Source organism: Anser cygnoides, chromosome 16 (genome assembly GCF_040182565.1).
Source record: "Anser cygnoides isolate HZ-2024a breed goose chromosome 16, Taihu_goose_T2T_genome, whole genome shotgun sequence".
In the NCBI taxonomy this organism is placed as follows: Eukaryota; Metazoa; Chordata; class Aves; order Anseriformes; family Anatidae; genus Anser; species Anser cygnoides.
In genome coordinates this window covers 2,241,279-2,265,422 of record NC_089888.1, presented here as the reverse complement: position 1 = coordinate 2,265,422, position 24,144 = coordinate 2,241,279, and the positions used below count along the sequence as shown (strand labels likewise).

The 24,144-nt window shown below is 51.3% G+C and overlaps 1 protein-coding gene across 6 annotated transcripts in view; it reads right to left on the bottom strand.

The window, feature by feature from the left end:
- MYT1 (myelin transcription factor 1) overlaps positions 1-24,144 on the bottom strand; it is a 62,366-nt gene that overhangs the window by 14,011 nt on the left and 24,211 nt on the right. For 3 of the 6 annotated variants that reach the window (XM_066978300.1, XM_048074697.2, XM_048074695.2), the window contains exons 3-16: positions 20,035-20,089; positions 18,152-18,182; positions 15,132-15,194; positions 14,137-14,381; positions 12,419-13,297; positions 11,710-11,844; positions 10,203-10,293; positions 8,553-8,666; positions 6,861-7,075; positions 4,094-4,299; positions 3,091-3,360; positions 2,394-2,548; positions 1,048-1,110; positions 764-832 (exon numbers count right to left, since the gene is read on the bottom strand). In XM_066978300.1, coding sequence (XP_066834401.1) covers positions 764-832; positions 1,048-1,110; positions 2,394-2,548; positions 3,091-3,360; positions 4,094-4,299; positions 6,861-7,075; positions 8,553-8,666; positions 10,203-10,293; positions 11,710-11,844; positions 12,419-13,297; positions 14,137-14,381; positions 15,132-15,194; positions 18,152-18,182; positions 20,035-20,089 — 2,591 coding nt within the window. The remainder of the gene's footprint in view (positions 1-763; positions 833-1,047; positions 1,111-2,393; positions 2,549-3,090; positions 3,361-4,093; positions 4,300-6,860; positions 7,076-8,552; positions 8,667-10,202; positions 10,294-11,709; positions 11,845-12,418; positions 13,298-14,136; positions 14,382-15,131; positions 15,195-18,151; positions 18,183-20,034; positions 20,090-24,144) is intronic. The other 3 variants (XM_066978302.1, XM_066978303.1, XM_066978301.1) reach the window with 3 other exon arrangements.

The following is a 24,144-nucleotide window of genomic DNA, read 5'->3' as shown; positions in this document are numbered from 1 at the left end:
GAAGAGAGGAGCAAAGCTGAAAACGGGATTTGGAGGAACACATTTGAATGGAAATACCGTGGCTAGATTCCTCCCTTTGGGATCAGAATTGGGCATGCGGACATCCAGGTGCCCACGAGCCCTTTGCCCCCAGTTAGCAGATGCACACTCGGATCTGCCCCTTCGCAGCTGCTCAGGATCCGACCTTGCCCAGCACCATTTGCTCAGCCCTGCCATCATTGCCCCACCAATCAGACACCCAAATCTCTGTCACTTTATCCCCAACAGCCCCTTATATTTAGCAATAAAATCAGCACACCGGCTTCTCCAAAAGAAATGTCTTCTTTTTTGCAATGTCCTGGCAGTATTTTCCCAGCTGTGCCTCTACCCAGTCCTAAAGGGTGTGCCTTTATCCTGGCTTTGGATTCTTTGAGAGCCGCACAAAAATGATGAATTAAAAGGGAACAAATTAAAAAGAAATCAGCTTATTTCTAAGGTGTCCAAAGGAAACCTGCCAGGGGTCTGAGTTATTTCTGAACAGCTCCGTGATCCCCCTCTCCCCAAAATATGTCTTCCCTCATTTTGTTGCCATCCCAAAATGACAGCGAGAGGCTGGGGTCCAACAGAGCACCTCGCAGGCGGACTCTTATCGGCTTTTGGAAGGAGAAGGGAAGGGATAAAAAAAGCAAAAGCAGAGCACAAAGGGGGGGCAGGGAGGGAAAAGACAGAAAAAAGGGGGAAAAAAGAAAAAAAAAAAGGAGATCCAAGTTGAGCGCAAACATACTTGAGGTCAGCAGAGTGGGCAGCCATGAGGTTTCTGAGGCTCTTGTCAGCAAGAGGACAACCAGAAAGGCTGAAAGAGAAGAGATGGAATATCTGGATAAGCAAAAAAAAAAAAAAAAAAAAAAGGAAAAAAAAGGAAAAAGAAAAAGGGCTGGGGCGTGGGGAGGGAGAGGGGCAACAGAAGGTGGGGAGGAAACAGAACCAAATTCGTCCACACGGTGAAAAAATATACTAAAAAATAAAGTTGTATTTAGAGTCTGAGCCATGGAAAAGAGGCGAACCCACCTGCGGTGAGAGGCATAGTTTCCCGTGATGTGTCCGCTGCCGTCACAGCCTGGGGTAGGGCAACTGGGCAACAACAACACCACAAGCGTAAGTGCTGGAAGGGAATGAATTCACCCGAAAACGCACGCACACAGTCAGTAAAACCCTCCTCGGGTTCTGTCCCTGCCATCGGCCCTGCTCGCGGGCAAATACCCCGGCTCTTCCCCTTCCACCTTCTTTTCACGCCTCTTTTATTTCCAAAAGATCACAAGGACCCTCCACAATTTTGAAAAAAAAAAAACGTGGCCAATGTGAAGAAAGCGATGTGTTGCCGTGTGCCAGCAGGGGGGCTGCGGGCAGGCGGAGGTGAGCAGCACCTCCACACCTCCATCGGTGCCGGGAGATGGCCCAAGGTCTGCACCCAGACACGGAGCTTCGAACAGACGCAGCCAGCTCCTGGATTAACTGCAGCTAATTTCTTACAGGCCTGGGGCCGGGAAGGAGGGAGGATGCTAAATGGGGAGAGGTGGCTGCAGGCTGGCTGTGGCACCGGTTATTTATTCCGGGGCTGTTTGCATTGAGGAAATTTGTCTACCTTCATAATACAACTAAAGGGTTCCACCTCAAAAACTGCTATTCACATCACTGCTGGGTTTTGAAAAAGCCCTGAGAGCTTTGCACAGGGCAGTTGGTGTGTGCTTTGCTCATTTAGGAAGCTGCTGCTGCTGCTCTGCCCCCCCCCAGACCTCTTCCCCGCCTGTCCACATGGCTCCCTCAGGTTCCTGCCGGCGCAGCCGATTAAAAAGCAGCTTGTATAGGGTCAGCAAAAAGAGGCTCGCCACACTTCCCTCTTTAGCATACGGGAAGGTCAGACGTGCGGGAAAAAGATCCGCAGGGTGGTCTGGGAGGGGAGACCTCAGCACCACGACCTCCAAACGGATCCCGAGGGGCATTGGGGCAGAGGCAGGTCCAGGCTGCAGCGCCTGGGTCCAGCTCTAAACCTTAACCTTTGGGGGGTCAGCATGGATAGAACAGATCTGGGTCTATTTTGCTCCCCGTCCAACACAGTGAATACACAGACGAGAGCTTAGTTAAGACCCCTCCGCAATGCAAAATGCAGCATGGCAGCAGTGCTGCTGCAGCCAGGGCTCACGTTTGGTGGCCCTGCAGCTTCACGGTGATGGAGCTCCTTGCTCTGCATTAAGCAGAAGTCCTGCCTTCTCAATGAGACACCTTGAAGCTCAAAACCTCCATGAGAAGGTACATTTTAAAAGGTATTTCCTACAATTTTTGTCTGCTGCCAGCCTGGCTGCCCTGAGCACATGTTTTATATGCATCGGAGAAAGAGGCAAGAAGGCAGGACTCACGTGAGCAGCTCTTTCTTGATGTCCTTGGAGAGGAATTTAAGCTTGAAGTTGGTTAAAGTAACTTCCCCTGGGTATTTTCGTTCTTCAAAGTTTTCCTCCGACACTTCTTGCTCATCAGCTTCCGAGGAGGCAAACGAGTGGGCTGCTGGCTCTGACTGCAAGAGAACAGCCGGGAGAAGGGGATGCAGTGGTTGTAATGGTGCCAGGAGAAGTGGATGTAATGGTTCATCCCAGCTCAGAGCTCCTGCAGCTTTGGCAACACTGCTGAGCCCTGTAAGCACCTCGGTCCCCAAACCAAGCAGTCTGCAATTTCCCCTTTTTGCAGGAGAAATGTAGGGACCCGTGCTAACGGCACATAGAAATCATATCTTGGGGAACATCACCAGGAGCATTTCTTGTGCAAATGAAGGAAGGATTTACAGCAAAGCAAGCACAGCAGACCCAGAACAGAGCACACAGCGGGCTTTTCCTTTGCAAGAGCTCCTCAATGGAGCCAAGAGCACACGTTCACCCCAGGACAGCTCTGCCTCCTGCCCCACAGTCTGCAGTTGATGTCTGGTAACACCAACAAAAGCGGTAATACTTCTCTCCTAGGCCCAGAGAGCTAACTAGGAGTGCTGGGGATAAACAGGAGAACTGTGCAAGAAAATCTGGCCTTCAAGCCGCCGTGAGGTGTTACCTAAGGTCCAGAGCTCACCTCTTCTGGCTCCTCTTCCCGCTGGCGGTTTGGTTTGGTGTAGTCGATGGGCCCATCCCATTCATCCTGGCGGGAGGTCTGGCTGGACTGGGGGGAGGTCATGGTGCTGCTCGTGGCACTGGTGCTGTTTTGGCGCTGGGACACGTCTGGGGACTTCACGCTGGGACTGCTGCTGCAGCTGCTGCTGCTGGGAAAGGTGCTCTCCCGCTTGCGGTGCTTGTTCATACTCAAGTCCAGAGTCCCATTTTCATCCACCTCAATGTCCATGGACTGAAAAGGGGGAAATAAGCCCAACGTCAGCATCTGCCAGAAATTCCCTAAGGGGATCTTCTCCCCGTTTGTCATGGGGGAGGTTAGGGAACAGGTTATTCGTGGCCTGTCCTCTCTGCAGTCAGTCATCACAGAGCCACCGATCAGTTTGGGCTGGCAGGGCCCTTAAAGCCCACACAGCTCCTGCCCCTGCCATGGGCATGACCCGAGAAGGTTCTAAAGGTTTTCAGAAACGTGCGGTGCAAATGCACCCCTCCACTAAAAGCAGCATGGCATCTTGCATCGATTGCCTGAACACAGACACCCAGTGCCATTTAAGATGTCTTGTGGCATCCAAGACATCTGCCCAAAGCTGGGAGTGTGGCACAGGACCTCTGGAAAACCCACGCTCCTCTGAAAAGCAGCTGGAGGTCAGCCTGGATGCAACTGGGAAACCTCGAATGGCACCAGACACTGGGCAGCGAGCAACTGGAACCAGCCCTGGGCATCTCCCTGGGAGAGTCTCACCTCCAATAGGTAAATCTGAACTACAATGCAGCTCCAGAACACACAAAAAGCCAAGATTACGTCCTCTAAATGCTACATCGCCCAAAGCACGTCGGGAGGGAGAGGGCGGCAAGCGATAAGCCTGCCATTTCTGTCTATTTAAAGCTCAAAACGAAAGGGAAGGATTAAAAAAAAAAAAAAAAAAAAAGGTCTTTTTGCCTTCCAACACTTGCAGCTGGAAGCTCACCTTGCCGGGGGCCTCCTGCTGCTTGGTGCTGAGGTTCTCGGGCATTTCCCAGCAGCGGGTGGAGAGGTTGAGGATGGCGGTGGCGGCCATGTGCGCGGCCTCGGCGTCGTGGGAGTAGTCGAAGCCTGTGGAGGAAGATGAAGTGCTCTTCACGTAACTGCTGGAGGGGCTGTGGCTGGGGGAGGAGGCCTTTGGAAAAGGTTTGGCTGGAACAAAAAGAGAAGGAACAACACAAGGCTAAGGTATGACTGGCACGGGCAAGTCAGCCCGATGCAGCGCATCGGCAGCGCCAGCCCGCTGCTATTTCCAGCCCTGGATTGCCAGGGAGGTGCAATAGGAGCAATGCTGGCTGCTGCTGGGATCTTGTGCGATGGTTTCTTGGTGGGAAAAGTCAATTCATTAGCTGGCTCTGCCGTCAAGCCTCCCAGAACCCACTTTTCTTCATTAAAGCTAACCCTCGGTGGAAGGTGCCGAAGGAGAAAGCCCAGAGGAGCTTCCCGGCTCTTTTATTTTTTTTCTCTCTCTGTTCCTAACTTAGCCACGGAGCTGACTTGCAGGGAGATTTCTTGCAGCACGTTTGAACACTTATAAGTTAAAAAATTACATTTGTAGCAAACCCACGGCCATGAAATATGAGCTTCTGAGGATGACACTGGTGAAATATGGATTTTCCGACAGCTGACATATAATTTAAATACGTCTGAGTAACCAGATTTATTGCACAGCCACACATGGTCACTACTCCGCACTGGTACTGTATATCACAGCACATAGCAGTGCAATCCTGGAGGTGCTATGCTCTCTTCACACCCTATGAAATCAAAGTCAGGAGCTCCCAAGGTTAACCCACAATTAAACTGGCCCCAGTTTAAAAACTGGACCCACTTAGGAGGGCTCTGAGGTCAGCAGTTTCAGTGGGTGCAGACGGGATCATCTGATTTTGAACCACCACAGGATCGTGTTCGGAATTAATTAGCAAAATTTTCCCATTCTCATTTCATTTCCCTCTTCACGTTTTGAGGGAAAACTCAGGAGCCTCGCCCAGGGAAGACCCGTGAGGTTTGTCCTGCTGGTGACGGAGCAGCAGGACAACCTGGGCGGCTGTGGCCGCAGAGCAGAGCGACTTCACGATTGCCATCACAAACTGGAAATATAAGGCACTATAAAATGCTAATGTTCCCGAGGACTGCTTTCTTCCAGGCTGTGTGCGTATATAATGCACGTTGACATTAATGGGAGGGATGCACACACATGCAGGGGAGTATAAATCCCTCTGGATGAAGATCTCTTTAAAATAAGTTCTCAGTGAAAGGAACAGATTTCCCTGCTATGATTGGCAATCATATTCATCTTGTCGCTTTGATTAACTCATTGGAAGCTTGCCCAAATGGTTATTCTTGTGTATGGCTGCTTATTTTTGAGTCCGGTTTAATCCACATCTTCGCTGCGGAGTGCGGGTGTTTGCCAGCCCAACCTGACAACATCCAGGATCGTGAGATGCCAATTTCAATTTCACACCGTAGACTCAGCGATGCTTTTCCATTTCATAAGTATTTCTACCACTAATAGACTCGCAATCAGCAAATTAGTAAAATAAGTGATGAGAAAAAATAGAAAGGATTATCCTAGCGGGTTTGCTGGAATTATTTTTGTCAGTACAATTACCCTGAAAATTCTTTGCTAATATTGCAAATAACACAATCTATTCAGCAAGAGAATCACTTGTGCTGGGAAACAAATTACTTTTCCATCAGCCCTAACCCAGGATGACAGTGGCAGTTGTGCTCTCTGGCCTCCATCCAATTTCATTGTCTGATCCTTTACAGATTTAGTACTGTAATAAAGGCAGCTTCCATTGTAGTGCAACAACCGGGATGCTTTCAAGTACGAGCACTTTTTAGAGAGCAGCTGCATCAGGATTAAACAGGATTGTGGAAGTGGGATTAGCCAGACAGAAAGCCCTCTTGAGGCTGCTGACTTCTGCAAACTGGTCTCCTAAATCTTTACTATTTTTTTTTCAGGAAGATGTCTTCAGGAGCATGTTTGGTGTCAAAGAGAGGGGGGACGTTAAACGTTGGTCCCCCGGCACAGGGCTGGGGCAGGCTGGCTCCCTGCACAGCTCCTGAGAACCCATCCCAGAGGCTTTAATTTCGTTTTCACCCTTTCATTTTCACCCACGCTGTCATCGCAGTGTTGTAACCAGTGCAAGAGCCTCGGTGCGGAGCAGAGGTGGGTGGCTGCGACAGGGAGCGGAGGATGGGAGGGGGTGATCGATAGGAGCAGCGCTGGAGAGCCCAGCGCAGCCGAGAAGACAAATGGGTGGAGTGGGTCATACGTAAGATGGAAGAGAGGAGAACTATAATCCATTTAGCTAGATGAGAAAAGACAGATCAATAGATATGAACTGCAAAGCAGTGGGGACCAACTGAGGACAACTGTGTAACTTATCCCACCTGGAGCCATCGCTCAGATTAATGCTCCCACCGCTCCAGGCAATTCTTCCCAAACCCGAAGCCCGAGGGCCTCTCCCCCAGGCCGAGCTCTCACGGCAGCCACGGGCCCCGTGTCCCTTTCCCCACGGCGGGGATGTGCTGCAGGACCCAGCTCAGCCTCCCCATCCCGTCCCCGTTTCTCCTCCCACCCCGCAAGGCTCAGCCCCGGGACGCTCCCCGCACCCCGAAGCGATGCTCCCCAGGGCCTCACGGCACGCGAGGTGCTGAGACAGGCAGAGAATGCAAAACCCAGCCCTTCCCTGCGCCCAACTTACATTTAAAGGCTTTAGGTGAGGTTTCGCTAGTCTGAATCTTTGGGGCAAGCATGCGTTTGCCAAAAACCTGAGCATCAAAACTTGCATAATCGAAGGTGACCTTGGAGTACTTCTCCAGCTCCTTGGCCAGGTTGGCCCGGGGGGTGGCTGGGACCATGTTGGGCCGGTAGCTTCCGTACTGAGGGATCTCCAGTTGCTTCACAAAGCACATAGGCCTGAGGACGAAACAACGAGCACCGGTGATTTCTCTTTTCCTCGGTGCGACCGAGGTGGCACCAGCGGCTGGGGTAGTGCGGGGGGACCGACGTGGTGGGGACATCCCCAGGGGCTGCAGGGGAAGAGTTGGCAGTGACAGCCCTTTTCTGTCCCTCAGCAAGTCTGCACCTGGTTTGGGTCCATTAAATTCATTTTTCTTTTTTTTTTTTTTTCTTTCTTTTTTTTGTTTTTGTTTTTCATTTTTAATTTCTTTTTAAACCAAAAGCTGAGGAGTCATCCAAAATACCCCCGCAGGCTGCTCTGACATGGCAGCATGTTTCCAATAGCAGTGAGTAAACACCCAGGTGCCACTCGCCCGTGGGAGCTGTGCCAAAGGACAGCACATGAAGGCATCAGGACCCCAATCCAGCTCTCAGCCCCTCTGCAGCCTGGCCGCAAAGGGGAGCTTGACGCAGAGCCGAGCCGAGCGCGCCTCTCCCCTGCCTGCAGAGTCCCTCCTAAAGCCCCGCTTCTGCCGGGCTGCCTATCATGAATCAATTTGTCTTGCATATAAATTGTATATAAATGGCCCATTGTTATTCTCCTTCCCGTGACCTCTTTCCACCAGTGAGTCCTCGGAGCGGGAGCTCCTTGGAGCATGGAGCGTCCTCGTGATGTGCTCAGAGCACGCTGCGCCCATCGCAGGCTCCGCTGCAAATAAATAAGTAATCGCCCCGAATGGCCTTCCTTTGCAAAGCACCGAGCTCTCAGCGCCGGTGCACCGGGGTGCTCAGCAGTCCTGGGGAGCAAATAAATAAATTAATCCGACTTCGATGCCTTGGTGGGAGCGCTGCTCAGCGCAGCATGGAAAGGGCTCGTGCTGCAGTTCCTATCCTCCTGCTCTCATTGTGAAATAACTAACCATATTACAATCCATCTGTAGCCTCATGAATCACGTCGGCTACGGAAGCCAGCATCTATCAGGGACATCCTTGCTGTGAGACAGCCCTTTCTCCCGGGAAGACAGAGATGGGTGAAATTACAAAATAAATGCGGGCGGTTTGGCAATGAGTGGCAGGTTCCTCTCCTCTGACCCGTGCGGGCTAAGGAAGAAAAGTGGGAGGACTTGTGTGAAACTGTGATCGAGTGATTTATATGTAGCCGAAATCTCCTCCTCCCCCTCCCTGGGCCCACCCTACTTATAATGCTAATATAATAGCCATAATTCTCTGGCAGTTTGCATTGCAGCGCTATCGGCACAAATGCCTTCTGCTGCGCTGCTAAAACCCTTTGGCCTGTAGCCTCAGCATTAATTGATGCTACAGAAGCAATTCATTGTCCTCAATGCCCTCCCTGGGATCATCAATTAAATATCTCCCCACCTTGGCGAGACCTATGATCATAATAACAGGACTCAGCAGTATCAGGATACAGCTGGAGCGAGCCGGCTCCCGCTGTGGGCGCGGGTCCCCGGTGCTGGCTTCCCACGCCACGTACCTGAGTATCCGGTCAGAATTGGAGCTGGTCTTCGAAGGGTCACCAGACTGGGTTTGTTGCTTTTCATGTGATTTGGCTAATTTTTCAGCAGCAGCAATGGGGCACCCAGATAAACTGTGTGAGTTAAAAAGAAAAAAGGGAGAGGGAAGGAAACAGAGCATGAGGGATGCACACGGAAATCCTCTCTCATTTCAGAGACCCAGAGCTGCACTGAGCCCTTGAGAAAAATGTTTGCATTTAAGGTTTTTCTGGTTAGCATTATCCCAGTGTACTGCTAGTCTTGCCAAGCAGCAGAGCTGCCAGATCTCTCTGGGGCAAGCCCCGGAGCATCGCCAGTGCCGGGGATGGAGGAGGGAGGCAGCTGCCCAGGGCTGAGCACAGCAGAGGCCAGGCTGGTTTCTTCGGGGAGTTTTAGCAGTTAAATGGTATTTTTGATTTGTGTTTATTTGTCTCTTTTGAGGCTGTTTGAAGGGAGCCTTCTGAGGGGTGCTGGCTGGGAAACATTTGCACTTCTGATGTGCACAGCTGCCAGCACACGGTGCCTGGGGTCGGTCGGGGGCTACGAGGGCTTTTGCTTGCGCTCACCCTTTGCATGAGCTTGGCTGTGCCTCTTCGGGACCAGCTTGGCTCTAGCAGCGATTGCTCAGGGAAGGTAGAAACGCCTTACAAGCAGTGTAAGGGGTTAACAGCCCCAAACCATCTCAGGTGCCCCCATCCCCGGAGAATCCACCACCAAGGGACCCCCGCCAGGCTCAGGGCTGGGGCTGGCAGAGCAAAGCACCCCGCTGGAAGCCCTCTCCATAACCCCCTGGGAGCAGCCCCTCACCTCAATCTCCCTGCGATCTCGCTGCTTGCAGCAAACCATGTTTCTCAATTAACCCAGGAGATTTCCCTAATTTTCCTCTAGCAATTACAGCTGCAGGGAGGCATCACCAGGGTGGCTGCCCCCGTGGTCCCCAGCCACGTCTGGATGGGTGACAGCACATACTCACCTCACGCCAGCAGCATGGTTATGCTCACAGAGCCGGCACTCAGTGCTAATGAAGCGTGGGCACAGTGAATAAATCACAAACTGGTGAGCAGATCCCTGTAGCACCGGCTAGTCTGGCTTTTGGGATGGTTTCTAGCTTGAACAGCACCATCCCCTCTGTTTGCAGCCTTCCCATTTGTAAAAGTTCTGGGGTTTGACTGAAGCCAGAGCACGGGGTAAAATTACTGATCCCAAAGCACCGGCCTGTCCCCTCCTGGCTACACCTGGGCTGAGGGCATAGAGCAGCGGGGCCTAAACTCCCAGCTCACCTGTGCTGTGGACTAATTTCAGCCCGAGTATTGTGTCAATTCCTAAAAATCCTGCAAAGTGCCACACAAGCAAACATCACCAGGCACCCTCTGCTCCCCTGGCTCCATGTGTCTCCTCCTTGAGCCCCCATCCCGGGACATCCACCTTTGAGCCTGGAAGCATTGCTCTGCCCTACTGCCCAGCCAGAAATCCCTGCCCCATCCGTGCTTTCCCGTATTATTCTTCGTCTTAGGGTCAACCCTTCCTTGCCCATCCTGCTAGGAGCATCTCCCAGCACGAGGGCTGTAGCTCCAGGACAAAACCTGTGCCCCTGGGGCTGGCTGCAGGGCAGAAGAAGTGGAAAGCAGTACCTCCTGTGCGTGTTGCGGTTGCTGTTGACGTGACCCTGTCCTGTGCAGCCTGGCGTGGGGCATTTCAACACGTTCTCGTGCATCGCCAAGACTTCGGAGTGAGAAGGGGAAGGGGAGAAGGGAAGGGAGGCAAAAACAACTCGATAAAAATCAGAGAAAAAAAAAAAGACAAAATCATCAAGACTTGTACACTGGCTTCCTAGAAATCAAGGAATGTGAAATGTTGTAATTAGAATTTTTCTGCATGGAGAAAAAAAAAAAAAAAAGATTTTCAAAGCAGAACTGCTCAGGTCAGAGCATCCCTGCGCACAGCCTGGGCTTTGTCCCTGTTTACTGATTGCAGTCCAGTTTCCCCAACCAGCCCCTCCTGCCTTCCATCATTTTGGAGCCAGGCCTCCCCATTTCAGGTAGTTTTAAGTGATTGAAGTTGTATCTCTGCTTTTATCCTGAGGACTAGTCTTTGTTTGATTTTTTTTTTTTAAGTTTTAATCTTCAGGATTATTGCTTCCTGCAGTGCTGACCTTAAAAGTAAAGAAAATAATTTGATTTGCAAGCCTTTCTGAAGCACACAGCTTGTGTTATTTATTTATTAATATTTCTCCTTGCATTTGAACTTGTGCGGAGATAGCTGTACTTCCTCCTTGTTTCCTGCAAGTCTGTCTTTATAGCAGGTCTGAAACCTTTGAAATTACTGATAAAGAAGTGTGGTGGTTTTATTTTTTGGTCTATTATGCCATTATCGTAAACATACAACATTGATTTTTATGTATATGCACAAGGAAAACTATTTAGGATGCTGGTAGAGAGGTAGAAATAAACTCTCTCTATGTATATGTGTATAAAAATCTGTTATGATGCTGATAAATATTTCCTGGAGAAGAGATGAATCTCAGTGTAGTGCTTCATGAATTTTACAGCGACGAGAGCATAGGAGGATACTCAGCTGCCTTATACATCCTGAGCACCTCCTCTCCTTTGCCGGATGGCAACCCCGTCATCACAGCTGGACATCAGGAGAGAACACTTTCTCTTCCTTCCAAATATGATATCCCAAATAGAGAAAAATACAAGAAATTCGGTGTAAAGGTGGGAACTGCTCAACACGTCTCTGGAGGTGGGCAGTCATTTTCAAAGCACCTTTGATTTTCAGAGAAGGGACCTCGTCCTCCACAGGATGGTGCTAAAATCTTTAAGAAGGGTCTGACTTTCTTGTAATCTCCTTAGCATTTCCCATGAAGAGCAGTACCACCTTGGTGGACAGAAGCGTCCTGGATTGAGTTGGAAAAGCACCACACCACACCAGAGACACCGTCATACCTCAGGGGTTAACATCAGACTTCTGCTAGGGACTCAGTCACAAAATTCACACCATTTGGGACTCCTTGGAGTGCCCATTACCCTTGAGATGACTCTACCCATCAGATGTAAAAGTCCCTCTAGGAAATGCGGCTCCGGACTAATTTAAGCAACCCGTGCTATCCTGCTGGGCACCCGAGCATGTACTCACTCTCAGGGGGGATCCTGTCTTTGTGCGGACAACCAGAGAGGCTGCGATGGTGAGGGTAGAGTCCCGTGACGTGGCCAGTCCCATCGCAGCCAGGCGTCGGACATTTGATTTCTCTCTTCTCGGGTCTCGAGGGATCTAGGGGTTGTGGGAGGCAGGTTAGCGGATTTGGAGGGGAAGAGGTGTAAAGGTGTGGAACATTTCATTGCAAAATTGCCCCGGATGCCTCCCGCCACTCTTCCAGTTAATGAGGGAGAAACCTTTGGGTTTGGAGATTTTTTTATGAAAGTGGTGCTGTAGCACTGGAAACAAATTGGCAGCACAGAGCTGCTCTCTAGGCCGAGCAGGCGGCCCAGCAGCAGTGCTCGCAGTGCACACTGAACACCCCTTGCCTGGCCATGCCCAACGCCTGCCCTTGCTCCAAAACCCATCTGGCTTTGAAACCGGCCCTCCAGCCCAGGCTGAGATTTGCAAGGCCAACAGAGCTCTTTAACCCAGTAACTCCCCTGCTGAGACCCGGAGACCACCATCATTTTATGCATTCACTGCTTAACTCTAGGATGTCCCCATTTCTCTGGGCATGGATTTGTAGCTAAATTCCCACTGCGGGACATGAACCCACCCCAGCAGCCCACTTTTCCTGGAGCGGAGAAGCTCTGTCCCTGGGGGTGGGAAGGGAGGAGACCCACGGAGGCTAACCCCCATACCCCACCTTTGCCATAGTAGCTCTTTCGGATGCTGTCCAGTGGTTTGCTCTGTTTCTCGTCCACCTGGAAGTGCTTTACGTGCTCTCCCGGCAGCCGGCTGGGTTCCCTCACGATTTTCACCTGCTCGGCCTTCAGCGCGATGGCTTGCTCCAGCAGCCCCAGGTTCCCCCTCGTCATCATGTCGTACATCTCCGACTCGTCGGTCACGGCTGACTTCTGGGAGCGGGCGTCATCGTCCTTGTCGTCGTCCGAGCGGACCTCCACGATGACCGAGTATTCGGGCTTCGGGCTGAACTGCCCTTCACAGTGGCTTTTCTGGGCGTCCTGAGAAGTGTGAGGAGCTTCTTCACAGATCACTTCGGGAGCCATCTCTTCCTCCTCCTCCTCCTCCTCTTCCTCCTCCTCCTCCTCTTCCTCTTCTTCCTCCTCCTCCTCCTCCTCCTCATCTTCATCCTCCTCCTCCTCATCTTCCTCCTCCTCCTCTCCTTCAGCCTGCATGGCCTTGGGCAGTTTGCAGGCCTCCTCGCAGCTGGTGTCGTCCCGGTGCTCTGGACCCAACTCGCTGCTGCTGCGTTCGCTGGTGACCTCGATGACTTCCTCCGCGTCCTCCGTCTGGATGATGATCTCCTTGTCGCACTCCTCCACCATCTCCTCTCCCGCGTCCTCGTGGACCAGGTGCACAACGTTGGACGGCGGCTTGGAGACCTGCAGCTCTGCTTCGGGCAGCTGCCCTTCGATGGCGAGGGTTTCCTCCGCTATTTGGCCTAGGTTTAGGAGAGAGTTGGCGATTATTTCTTGATAGCTGCTATAGTTGGCCTTGCTGGGCCCAGATGTGCTTGTTGCTGGTTTTTGTCCGTAATGGGTTGATTTTGCTGGGCTTCTCTCTGAGAAGGGGGGGGGGGGGGGGGGGGGGGAGGGGATTGGGAAAAGGAAAAGGGGAAGGAAAAAAGGGAAAGGAAGAGGAAAAAAGAGAGGGAAAAAAAAGAAGAAAAAGAAGATGGAAAAAAAAGGGGGGGAAGGAGAAAAAAGAAGGAAAAATAGGAGAGGAAAAAAAGGAGAGGAAGAAAAAAGGAGAGAAAAAAAGGGAGGAAAAAAGGAAAATAAAGTAATGATATAAGCTTGTAAACATCTCTTTGTCTTCCTTAAGCTTAATTGAAACCAGAGCCTTGCTGTTATACCCCTGGAGCAGCCTAATTTATTGCACTCGGGGACGGCAGATAGAAAGGGGATTTCCTCACGAAAGCTTTCGCGGTGCTCAGATGCACACTGCTCCCTGGCCCCCTACCATCAGCAGCCAGCTGGCCCCGTGCTCCCCCTGCTCCCAAAACCAGGGGCTCTGCACCAGGCGGTGCCAGGACCCTGGACAGACACCCAGCCCATCCACCTGTCACCTTGGAAAGAGGACGGATGGCCAGATCCTGCACCAGGGAGGCGATGGAGGAGCCCGGGCTGCCACCCTCGCCACCACGCACAGCTCCTTTGTGCTTCCCAGGGGTCTTTCCCCAGGGAGCATCCCTGATGGAGCAGCTCTCACTTTGAAGACTCCAGAGACAATCTGCTTGTAACCCATCACTGCTTAACCAGAGCTCTGCTGCCCTGCTTCCACCAAACACAATAATTGCAGAACGCGCGATTCAGAGGAGCTATAACTCCTGGTTATTAACACTCACTGCCCTTTATTCATCTCCACAACGCAGCTCGGCAATCAATAATGACAAAGCACCTTCTGCTGGCTCGGGGCTGCGGGTCTCCTCCTGCTCCACCGCCTCCGCCTCGTCCTCCTCCAGCGTCCCCTCCGACTCATCGGAGCCAGACTCCTTCGCCTCGGCCTCCTCGCTGCCGTCGCTGTCGACGTTGTAGCCTTCGTCCAAGGCCAGCTTGAGCGGGTGGGATTTTCGCTTCGACACCAGGTGTTCGGCCTCCGCATCCTGAAGTTTCCTCTTCTTTGCTAGAGGGCAGCTCTGTAGGCTGCGGGTGGGAGCAAGGAGGCATTGCCCGGTGAGAAGGCACGTCTACGGCATCTCACCCAGGCAGGCAAAGGCAAGTGGGATAAATACACAAATACTAAAAAATAACACATATAGTACCCCAGCTTTTCAGCATTTTTTGATTTTTTTTTTGGCCAGATCTGCTCTCAGATCTTGACTTTGTGCATCTCCTGATATTGGCTTTATGCAGAAGTCAGCACAAGCTTGCCAGACTCATGCTACCGGTCTGCCCATAGACAGTTGGTGTCCAGGGAGCAGCAGGACCAATGGTTCCCAGCACCACTGCTGGTGCTGGCCACCAGTGCCACCATGAAACCAGGCAGGGGACACAGAACCAGCCTCTGGAGCTCATCCACCAACCGCTGTAACTAAATTTATCTGAAAACCACTGGTTACTGCTGGCATGGCTCCCAAGGCAGCCAGCGGGCTCTCGTTCCTCTCCATGTCCATAAAGGCACGGAGCAGACCACAATCTGTTCCTGCTGACAGCTCCCACTGACACCAGGCACCCGAGCCAGGCACTGCTGTCTTGGTTTGGGGTCGGTGTGAAGGCAGCTGTCAGCCTGGTGAAAGACCCCACGGACCGATGGAGAGAGAGCAAGAGATGGATTTGGGGTGTTTGGCTCCTGCTCTGAACCATCCTCCAAGGAACCAGCTTCTCCAGGGAACATCTGTCTCTGGGTTTCCTGCTTGCGTGTTTCCATCCCCATTACCTCCGGCCCAGCCTTACCTTCTGTGCCTCGCATACTTCCCACGGATGTGTCCTGAGCCGTTACAGCCTGGGGTAGGACAGCTGGAGAAGGAAACAAGCAACCATCAAGAACAGCAATAGGGCCCGGAGAATTCTTTTTTAATTAGAAGAGTGTAAACTATGGTCAGTTAAACAGGTTCGGTGCACAAAGAACAAAATAACCGCAAAATGGAAGATAATTTCCCTCAAATGCTTCAGCTTGTCCCTTTGAATTCCAAGTGAGGAGGGCAGGAGAGCAGCTTTGCAGTTTGCTAAAAATTAATGAAATGACTCACCCCATTTAATTAGATGAACGGTTCATTATAGTTTTATGAGTATGTTTAATTAAAGATTTGCATGTGTAAGAGCAAGCTTTTAAAAACCAGACAACTACTACACTCTGCCTCCCCCCATCCCCACTCTTCAGCTTTCTTTTTCGCTGGTGCTGGAGGAAAACATGGGTTTCCACTTACGTGATGGCGTATTGGGGAACTGGGGCTCCTGGCACCAAGAAATGGGAGCCCTGATGAAAAGAGCAGGCAGGGAACGGGGTAAGGATGTCCAGCTTTTAGCCAGAGCACAGTGGGTGAAAGTCACCTGGAGGCGAATCATCCAGAGCACCTCGGAGGCTTGCTTTTGGGGGAACGGAAGGCATTTAGGTGACAAAAATCCCAAATCCCTGCACTTGTTCCTGCTGCCCTGCAGAAGAGGACTCATTAAAGACTTCCCAGGAGCTCTGGGCAGCACTCACAGATGCTGCTGCCCTTGCCAGGGGCTGCAGCCACACCGTCTGCATGCTGCATCCCTCGGCACGGGGCCGCACGCTTCCCCTGCAGGGGTAATTAATCCCAGCTCCGAGAGCAAGAAGGGCTCCAGATAAAAAGCATTAAAGCAAACATTTTCTGGCAAAACCAGATTACGGCATTGATTATAGGATGCCCAAGTGACTCGCCTGACGTCTGAGGGATTCTGGAGTCGTGTAGGATTAATAACCTCATTTAGCACCGTATCACCCTCGGCCCGGGAAGTTGGAAGCACTAATGAAATCTCCTGATGACAGTGCAAAGGGAGAAGGCATCGCCAGCCCAGAGGGGATCCGGCCAGCCTTTTAGTCTTGGAGTAAAAACACGGGATGATATTAAATAGCAGCAAGTGCCAAGTCAGGCTTTAGGGATGCAGAGTTTCTGCTCTCAGCAGAGAGCCCAGCCCCTGCAAAAAGCTCGGGAGAAGGTGAATGGGAGCACACCGGTGGGCTCTTAATGGCTTAGCTCCCCACAACACCATGCACAAGCTGGACTGCTGCATTCAGATAAAAGAATTAAACCCCAAAACAGGACAGGAATGGGTTGCTGAATTGTCAGGGCGGTAGGATTGCTTCGTTTGGGTAGGAACCCTTTCTGGAGGATTTGGAAACAGCCCCACCACCCCTGGGGTCCTGCCACCAACACACCCATCCCTAGCAAAGCGCTCAGGACCATCTATAAAAGCATCTCATCCCGCTAACGTGCATGATCAGGGGCTGTCCCCTTCGCTGCTCCCTCTGCTGCTGATCTTCAAGTCTACTTAATTTTAATTGTCCTCAGTCACGACTGAGGCTGCTCTGTGCCGAGCAGCCCCAGACACACGTTAAGTGAGCGCAGGCAGAAGACAGAGCGGTGTTTATGGTGCCAGTGACTCGCCTGAAAAAGGCTTCATTCAGCAGGAAACAAAAGCAGCTCTGATGAAGATGTTACAGGCTTTTATAAGCTTTCCTGAATCAATTAAAGCTCGTTGCCCCCACCTCATTTTTAATGTGGTGAAATGAAGCCTGCAGTAAATAATAAAAGAGAACAAGCCAAGCGGCTCAGCATCGGGGTTTCCCAAAGCAGGTGGCGATTTGGGATGTCTCCGGTGCGTGGATTTAATCCCTTAAAAAGCCCCCAAAGCAGAGGTGATGCTCACCACGCTCCGGGCCAGGCTTTGCCATCCCCACACCTCTGTCCCCGCTCTCCTCCAGGGGGTTTCACGCATTTTGGCTGGGGTCCCAGAAGCAGAAAGGGCCTCTGGGGCCTGCGAAAGCCGCGCTCCTTCCCTGCCACAGCCACTGCCGGACCTGCTCCCCTCTCCCCGAAGCCTTCATCTGCTTGACAAAAGGGCCGCTTATTGTCATGCAGACGTTGCCCTGCTTCCAATTAGTCGATTAATCGTCCAGTTAATCAGGCAATTAGGTGACAGCTGCAGAGATGGCTTTGTGGAGCGCTCCGTCCTGCCCCTTATATATGTCACCTGCTCCAATTACCACCTCCACTCAAGTGTTCAGCAATAAAAGTTGGAGAAGTGGCGTGCCTGCCGCTCGCTCCTCCATCTCTCCAGAGCCATCGGGGAGCGGAGGAGCAGAAATGCGCTGAGATTGGGTTGGTTAAGGTCCAATTACTCTTTGACACGCACGGCTTTCTATCGGAGAGGCAGCCCCTGCTATTAGTGCCTGTCCAGGTTAAAGACTCCTACCTCTTGCATAAGCCCTCGCGCAAGGTTTAAAGGCAGCTTAGAGGTGGGGGAGGCTGTTATTTATAATGAGAAGCTCTGTAGGGCTGCGAAGGCTCGCTCCGGCTCTTTGGGCGGCTGCTGCTCGCATGCCAGCGCTGCTAAATGAGTGACAACGAGGCCTCGGTGGCTTGACAGGGGACGCAGGGCTAGAGGAGGAGCATCTGGCACGAGGAGTGATGTGACATGGCTTTGTTTGGGGGCAAGGGGAGGATGTGACCTACGCGGAAAAGAAATCCTGCTCTGTTGCAAGATCATCAAAGACAACAACCTCCATAAAACAGGGGCATCAGGCGTTGCTGGGGTTTACACTGGGCAGGACAGAGGTTCTTTGGTCCAATATAAGCCAACCAGCAAGATCTCCACCCTGTAAGTCCCACACATTTGCTCCCCCATCCCCAGACGGGCCAGCAGCAGTGAGGTTTCACCCAAGCCAGCCCCAGCCTGGGGTCTCCATCCCTCCCAGCACCACCGAGGAAGAGGAGCAGGGTCCTTACCTCACCTCCTGGCCGATGAGCTCCGTGGGCACTGGCCGAAGGGGCAGGAGGCAGCGATGGAAACAAAGACATGGTCAAAAACACATTAAGGGGCTGAGCCCCCACGGGGCACCTCCCCTCCCTGGGCGATGCTCTCCTACAGCTGCTCCATTCCTACTGCCCCCAGAGGCATTCCACTTGGGAAAGAAAGGACAACCCACTTTGTCAATGTTTGCTGCATGCCATCATACACCTGCCTTGGAAATCCTCATGTGTGTTCTTAGCCTTAAGCCCGTAAATGCACGTTCGCAGCATCAGGGAGTACCTCCATCTCAAAATGACAACTTTAGAGTCAGCAGAGCTATACTGATTTATATGCATAGGATTCAAACACTTATAAGTAAGGACTGAGCTTTCTTATGCCTTCCTCTCTGTGTTTGCCTTTAAAACATGTCCCCTAATTACTTATTGCACAGTTCGCTACTGGTTTGCCGCAATGGCCATGTTTACCTCTGTAACATCAACAGGCACATTTTTTTCTCCTTCCTTTGTCACACTGGACTATGTAAGAGCCCTGCCTATGCTCAGACACTTTTAGGGTGAACAATAGTTTGTGGGGGGACGGGGATTATTCCCCACTCGTGATTAAGAGGGCATCCCACTGCTTACAGTAACAACACACACCAACATCGCATCATTGCTGAAAACCTCCCATTCAGCAAGGAATCCAAATAATCGGAAGGGAAAAAAAAATACAACACAAGCTAAATTCGTCCAAGCTAAAAACCATAACACATTTGCTCAATTTGTTTGAGCTAATTGGGTTTCCTGGGATCCAGCTCCCCGTGGGATGACTCACAAGCTTCAACAAACTGGAGGCAGTGGCAAATCCCACGGTGTATTCGATAAATTACCTTTTCACATCTAGAAACCCAGATTCAAGTGTGGCGAAGGCAGGGTGTGAGAAAATAAATAGAATCGGGCTGCTCTCATTAGCAACCTGAGCGAGCACTTTTACGGACGTGCAGCAAGATAATAAAACCCACATAATCCAGCTTGATTCAGCACAATTGGCAGCATCTGGTTTTTCCTTTGGTTTTAAAAATGATGCTGAAAAATGCAAGGAGGAAGGCAGGCCAGCACAAAGTGAGGTGGGCCAGCACAACCGCATGCGGGAATCTGCAACCCCTATAGCCCTTGCTATTCATGTCAGCAAGCCCCATTCATCCATCGCTGCCAGCCACCTTCGCAATTAATCAAATCCACGTCCACAAGAAGGAATAAATACTGCGAGGATGCCCTGCACCCATCACACGAGGTGATGCACCATGCTCTGCACCAGACTGCCTCTCCTCCTCCCGGAGAGAAAGCACGTGAAGAGCGAACTGAGCGATTTTTTAAAGGTGAAAAATAAATATCAATCAAGCTTTGCATTAACAAGTCACTTGTCCTCGTGTCCCTGCCGGGAGACAGCCCTGTTTGCTTCTGCAGCATGCACCACTTCTGCCAGGCGCTCTCAGATGTACAACTTCAAAGCCACTAGCAGAGTGTGCATGATGAAAGCCCCGGGAGCTGATCTGAAGCTACAGCGATTGCGATCCCCATCAAGCAAAGCATGCAAAGGGCTTTTTCTTTTTTTTTTTCTTTTTTTTTTTTTTTTCCTTGGGCATCAGGGATGAGGGAAGCAGGGAGGGAGGGTTAAATATTACGAGGCACTGTAAAGATTTGTAGTTGGGAGTTTTCCAGGCTCGTGGACAAATCTCAGTGGGGCTGGAGGGGAGGCGGTGAGTGTAATTTAAAGAGCCACCAGCCTGGACCTGACAAAGCAAAGCCCTTTTGGAACAAGCGAAGTGCAGGGAGCTCGGGTACCACCTCCGCACGCAGCAGGATGATCAGCTGCTCACCTCTGATAGACTTCGATCGCGTGCGTGCTCTCTTATCGTCATTTTCTAAACTCATCTGGGATGGAAAGAGAAGGTATTGGTTAAAAGACAACGTGAAAACTATCATTAAAGGCAATTCTCACACACGGCTGTTGCTCTGGGTAAACACCTGAGACAGACAATTCTTGCATTGCTTTTATCATTCAACCCGAAGTTATTCATTTGAAAGGCAGAAGGCACAATCTTCTTTTAGATTCCCAGATTTAGCAACCTTGTGTTAATTTCCCCATCCCAGGCCACAGCATGGACTCCCTGCTGGGGGTGCCACGGAGGGCCAAACACGCAGGTGGAACCGCACTGATGGAGGCAGACAGCGTCCCTTGCTAAGGCCAGACCAAATTTCCCTGTATTTACACCAAACCAGGTGATTCAGAACTACTGGGAGCAACTCAGGGAGCAGCCAGCACATTTCAGCCTTCGGAAATCTCTGAATATTCGGTCAAGCTGATCTTGTGCCCGGGAAGGGCAACTTCTCATGTAGTGCTCTAAAGAGCAACCTCTCCGCTGTGCTCAGATTTGACACAGAGGGTGCATCTAAATAACCTCTGCAACATGGACATCAAACGGGAGGGTCTGCGGGGAATATGGGCATGAATAAGTAATGCCATGGACTTCAAAGCACTCGCTATTAATTAAACATCACAGCGTGCCACAAGGTAGCGGAGGGCTGAATGCAGCAGCGCGTGGCTGCAGCGCAGTCTCCGTGCCCGTGCCGTGGCGTAGGTGGGAGCTTTGAGATCAGCCCTGCCTGAAGTGGCAGCGAAAGCAGGGGATGCCCAGGTGAGGGGAGAAGGATAACAGAAGTGGTACTGCATTGAGCTTGTCAGGGAAGCTGCTGAAGGGGCCCGAGAGCCGATTTCTTCTCCTGCCCTTGTCCTGCCCTAAGGCGATTGTAGCTGCTCTGATGTGGACAGCCCAAATCTCTTCTTGCAGCCCCACAGCAGGGATGAAAATCCCAATGTCACAGAATCTGAGTCACCGGGTGCGTTCGGCAGCAAATACCAATGGGGTATGGAGGAACAGGGAGTGAACAGGGAGGTGAATGGGATCGGAGTAGACTGGGAAGATGATTTAGGTTTTATTGTAGAGCATTACGCTCCAGGACATTTCCCGCTGGGAAAGAGAGAAAAGGGGGAAAAAGGATTTCTGAGTGCAATTTGATGCAATAAAAACAAATTCTCTTTGACGTGTACTCTTTGGAGCATCCTCTACAGGTCCCATATGGATGAGACCAGCTCCTGTGCCACCCCCAGATGAGGAGACAAAAGAAAACGCTGTGGTACCCCAAGGGAGGTGGGATGGGACAGGACACACATGGGAGCTGCTCCGCTTCTGGTGGGGACAATGCACACACAGTGGGTGCCTCCAGACCCCCACGTGCACCTCAAAACTCTTTCTGGATGGATCCTTGGCAGGCAGGGAGCAGGGATGGAGGTCCCAGCTGATGGGGCACCACAGCTGGAAACCCTTCAAAGCAAGGGCTGAAGTTTCCCCAGCACATCTCTCCCTCCCACTGCCTCCCTCCGGCAGCAAAGCACTAACACACCTTCATTTCTGTGATTTGCTGGATAGGGAGACTCAAGAAAAGGAAAAAAAAATATATCAAAACCTGGAGCAATTTATGCACCCTGTCAGCATTCAGCTCGTGGCACCGCGGTGTTGTGCTCCACGTTTATTACAATCTTCCCAATAACACAGCAGACAATTACTATAATTCCTATTTTTAAAGCCCCGGTTCCCTGCGGACCAATGGCTTACGTTTAAAGTGTGGAGAGGAGCAGGTGTCAAAGGGACTTCATTACATTTATGAGCCTTTCAAAGCCGGCGTGCGCTGAGCGAGCGAGCTAACGTCGCGCGCCGACAAAGCGCCTGATACGTTTGATTGCTGGGAGCCTGCGTTTTACCAAAATGAATTTCAGAGAGGGCTTTTTTTTCTTTTTTTTTTCCTTTGACAGTTTTCCCAGGGAACTGGCACGCTTTCGGCTGGTGCCTTGGCAATACGGGTTTCCTGCGGATAAATTATTCAAAGCGAGAGCAGGGTGGGCTGCGGGCAGTGCCTGCGACGTGCTGGCTCCGGCCAGCGGAGCTGATGGACGTGGCTCTGGTTTCACAGCCTGCCTTCAAAACAGCCCAGAGGGAGGGCTGGGACTGAGGGAAACACAGAGCAAAAGTTCGGTTTTCTTAAACCTGCCCTTGGATGACAGGCTGGAGCTGTTTGCTTATAAATGGGAGAGATCCCGCCGCATGCAACATTTGCCTTCAAAAAATTAGGTATCACTCCTGAGCTAACACCAAGCTCCTCTCTACGCTGTGACACCTCAACGGAGCAATTCCTCCCGTTGCCTTCAACACCTCTTTCAGGGCAGAATTGTCTCCCCTGGGCAACGAGAGCACAGGGTCCATGGTGACAGCACGGGAAAAGGAGCAGGAGGGTCCTGAGCTGGGCACCAGCCTCACCCAGGCTGGAAAAGCCAGGTAGGCTGCCTGGCCTGCACTACTGCATGACATGGCCTGCTTAAAAAAAAATATATATATAAAAATAAAAAATTTTATAAAAAATTATAAATATATATATATATTGTTTTTTTCCCCTGCAGAGAAGGTCCCATTACACCAGAGAGATGGCGTGGGCTCCCCAGCCAGACTCTGTTTTCTACCATCGGTCACCTTTTCTCAGCTTAAATCAACAGCAGCAAAATCTGATTTCCTCTTCACTGTACAAACTTCCTCCCTAAATCCAGCTCATGACAAAAACCCTGCATACACAAGCACACAGTTGGTAAGGAAACCTGAAAATAAATTATTGCTACCGGGTGCTGGCCCCAGTGCACGCTAGTGCAGCTAGAACAAGGCAGAGTTTGTGCAGCCCCTCCTCGCCTCGTGGCTGGATGCTCTCTCGCACACCAAGAGGATTTCCCAAGCCAACAGCACGGAACCAGGCAGACACCGGACCCTGCACCGGGTCAGGATGCTCGCATCAGGATTCAGCTTTGTGGTCTGTCACTGCCAGGTGGGGTGACCTGGAGAGCATCCCTTCCTCTCTGGGGCTTCTTTTCCCTCCTGCCCTTTTCTCTCTGAAGGTGTTTCGATGCAAGGACAATTTCTTACCATGTTTGCCCTGCACTAAGGAACTTCCCGACATAATACAAACAGTACCGATGGTGTCCTGATGCTGCACACCTAAATCAATGAGGTTCAGAGAGAGAAGCTTGAAAGACAGTTTAACCTGAGCACCAGGTGAATTTTAAAAGCCTCCTCGTGCAGTAGCTGTCTTGCTCTGCCGCCAAAACTACAGCGATGGAATGGATCTGAAGTTTAAGTTCGCAGAGTACCTACACGGTTGATATTTTCATCCCCTTTCTTATCTTAATACACATTTATTTTCTGAAGGCAGACCGAGGCGTTAACATAAAACCACTGGAGCCTCCCGCGCCCAGACACCCAGGTGCGCCGGGGCTTCGACAGCTCTATGCAAATCCCCCATTAAGGGCAAAGCTGAAATTCCCCGCGGTCAGCAGTAATACTTTATATGTATTCAAGAGCAGCGCGGAGCTCAGAGAAAATAAACACGCTGAAAAAGCCTTCAGCTGGCCAAAGAGAGGTGAGGATTCAGCAGGAATATTTATTTTGCTCTGGAAGCAGCAGAACTTCCATCAGCGCCTATCTGCGGATGTTGCAAAAAACGTTTTGCACGAAGCTGCATCCGAGGGACACGCGGACAGCTTCTGCTCAATTAAAAAACAAAACCGAGGCTTGCTCAGCAGGTAGGGGAGGAGGAGGAAAATGCCAGAAGAAATGATGTTTTACAGAACGGTTGAACGGTGGTTTTGTTCTTGGTTTTTTCCTCTCGGGCCATGCAGGGTGGGAGGACAGCCCAGTTCTCACTGCCCCGTTTCGGGGCTGGGTTCAAAGCCGGGATGAGTTAAGGGAAGGGAGAAGGATGGCATGTGGGAAACTCCACCACCAACAACCTTATCCCAGCAGTCAGACTCCTTCAGGCTCTCACCAGGGACAATTAACATTCTGATTAATTTACACTGTGGTCCCCCAGCTCCCTCTGGACCTAGGGGC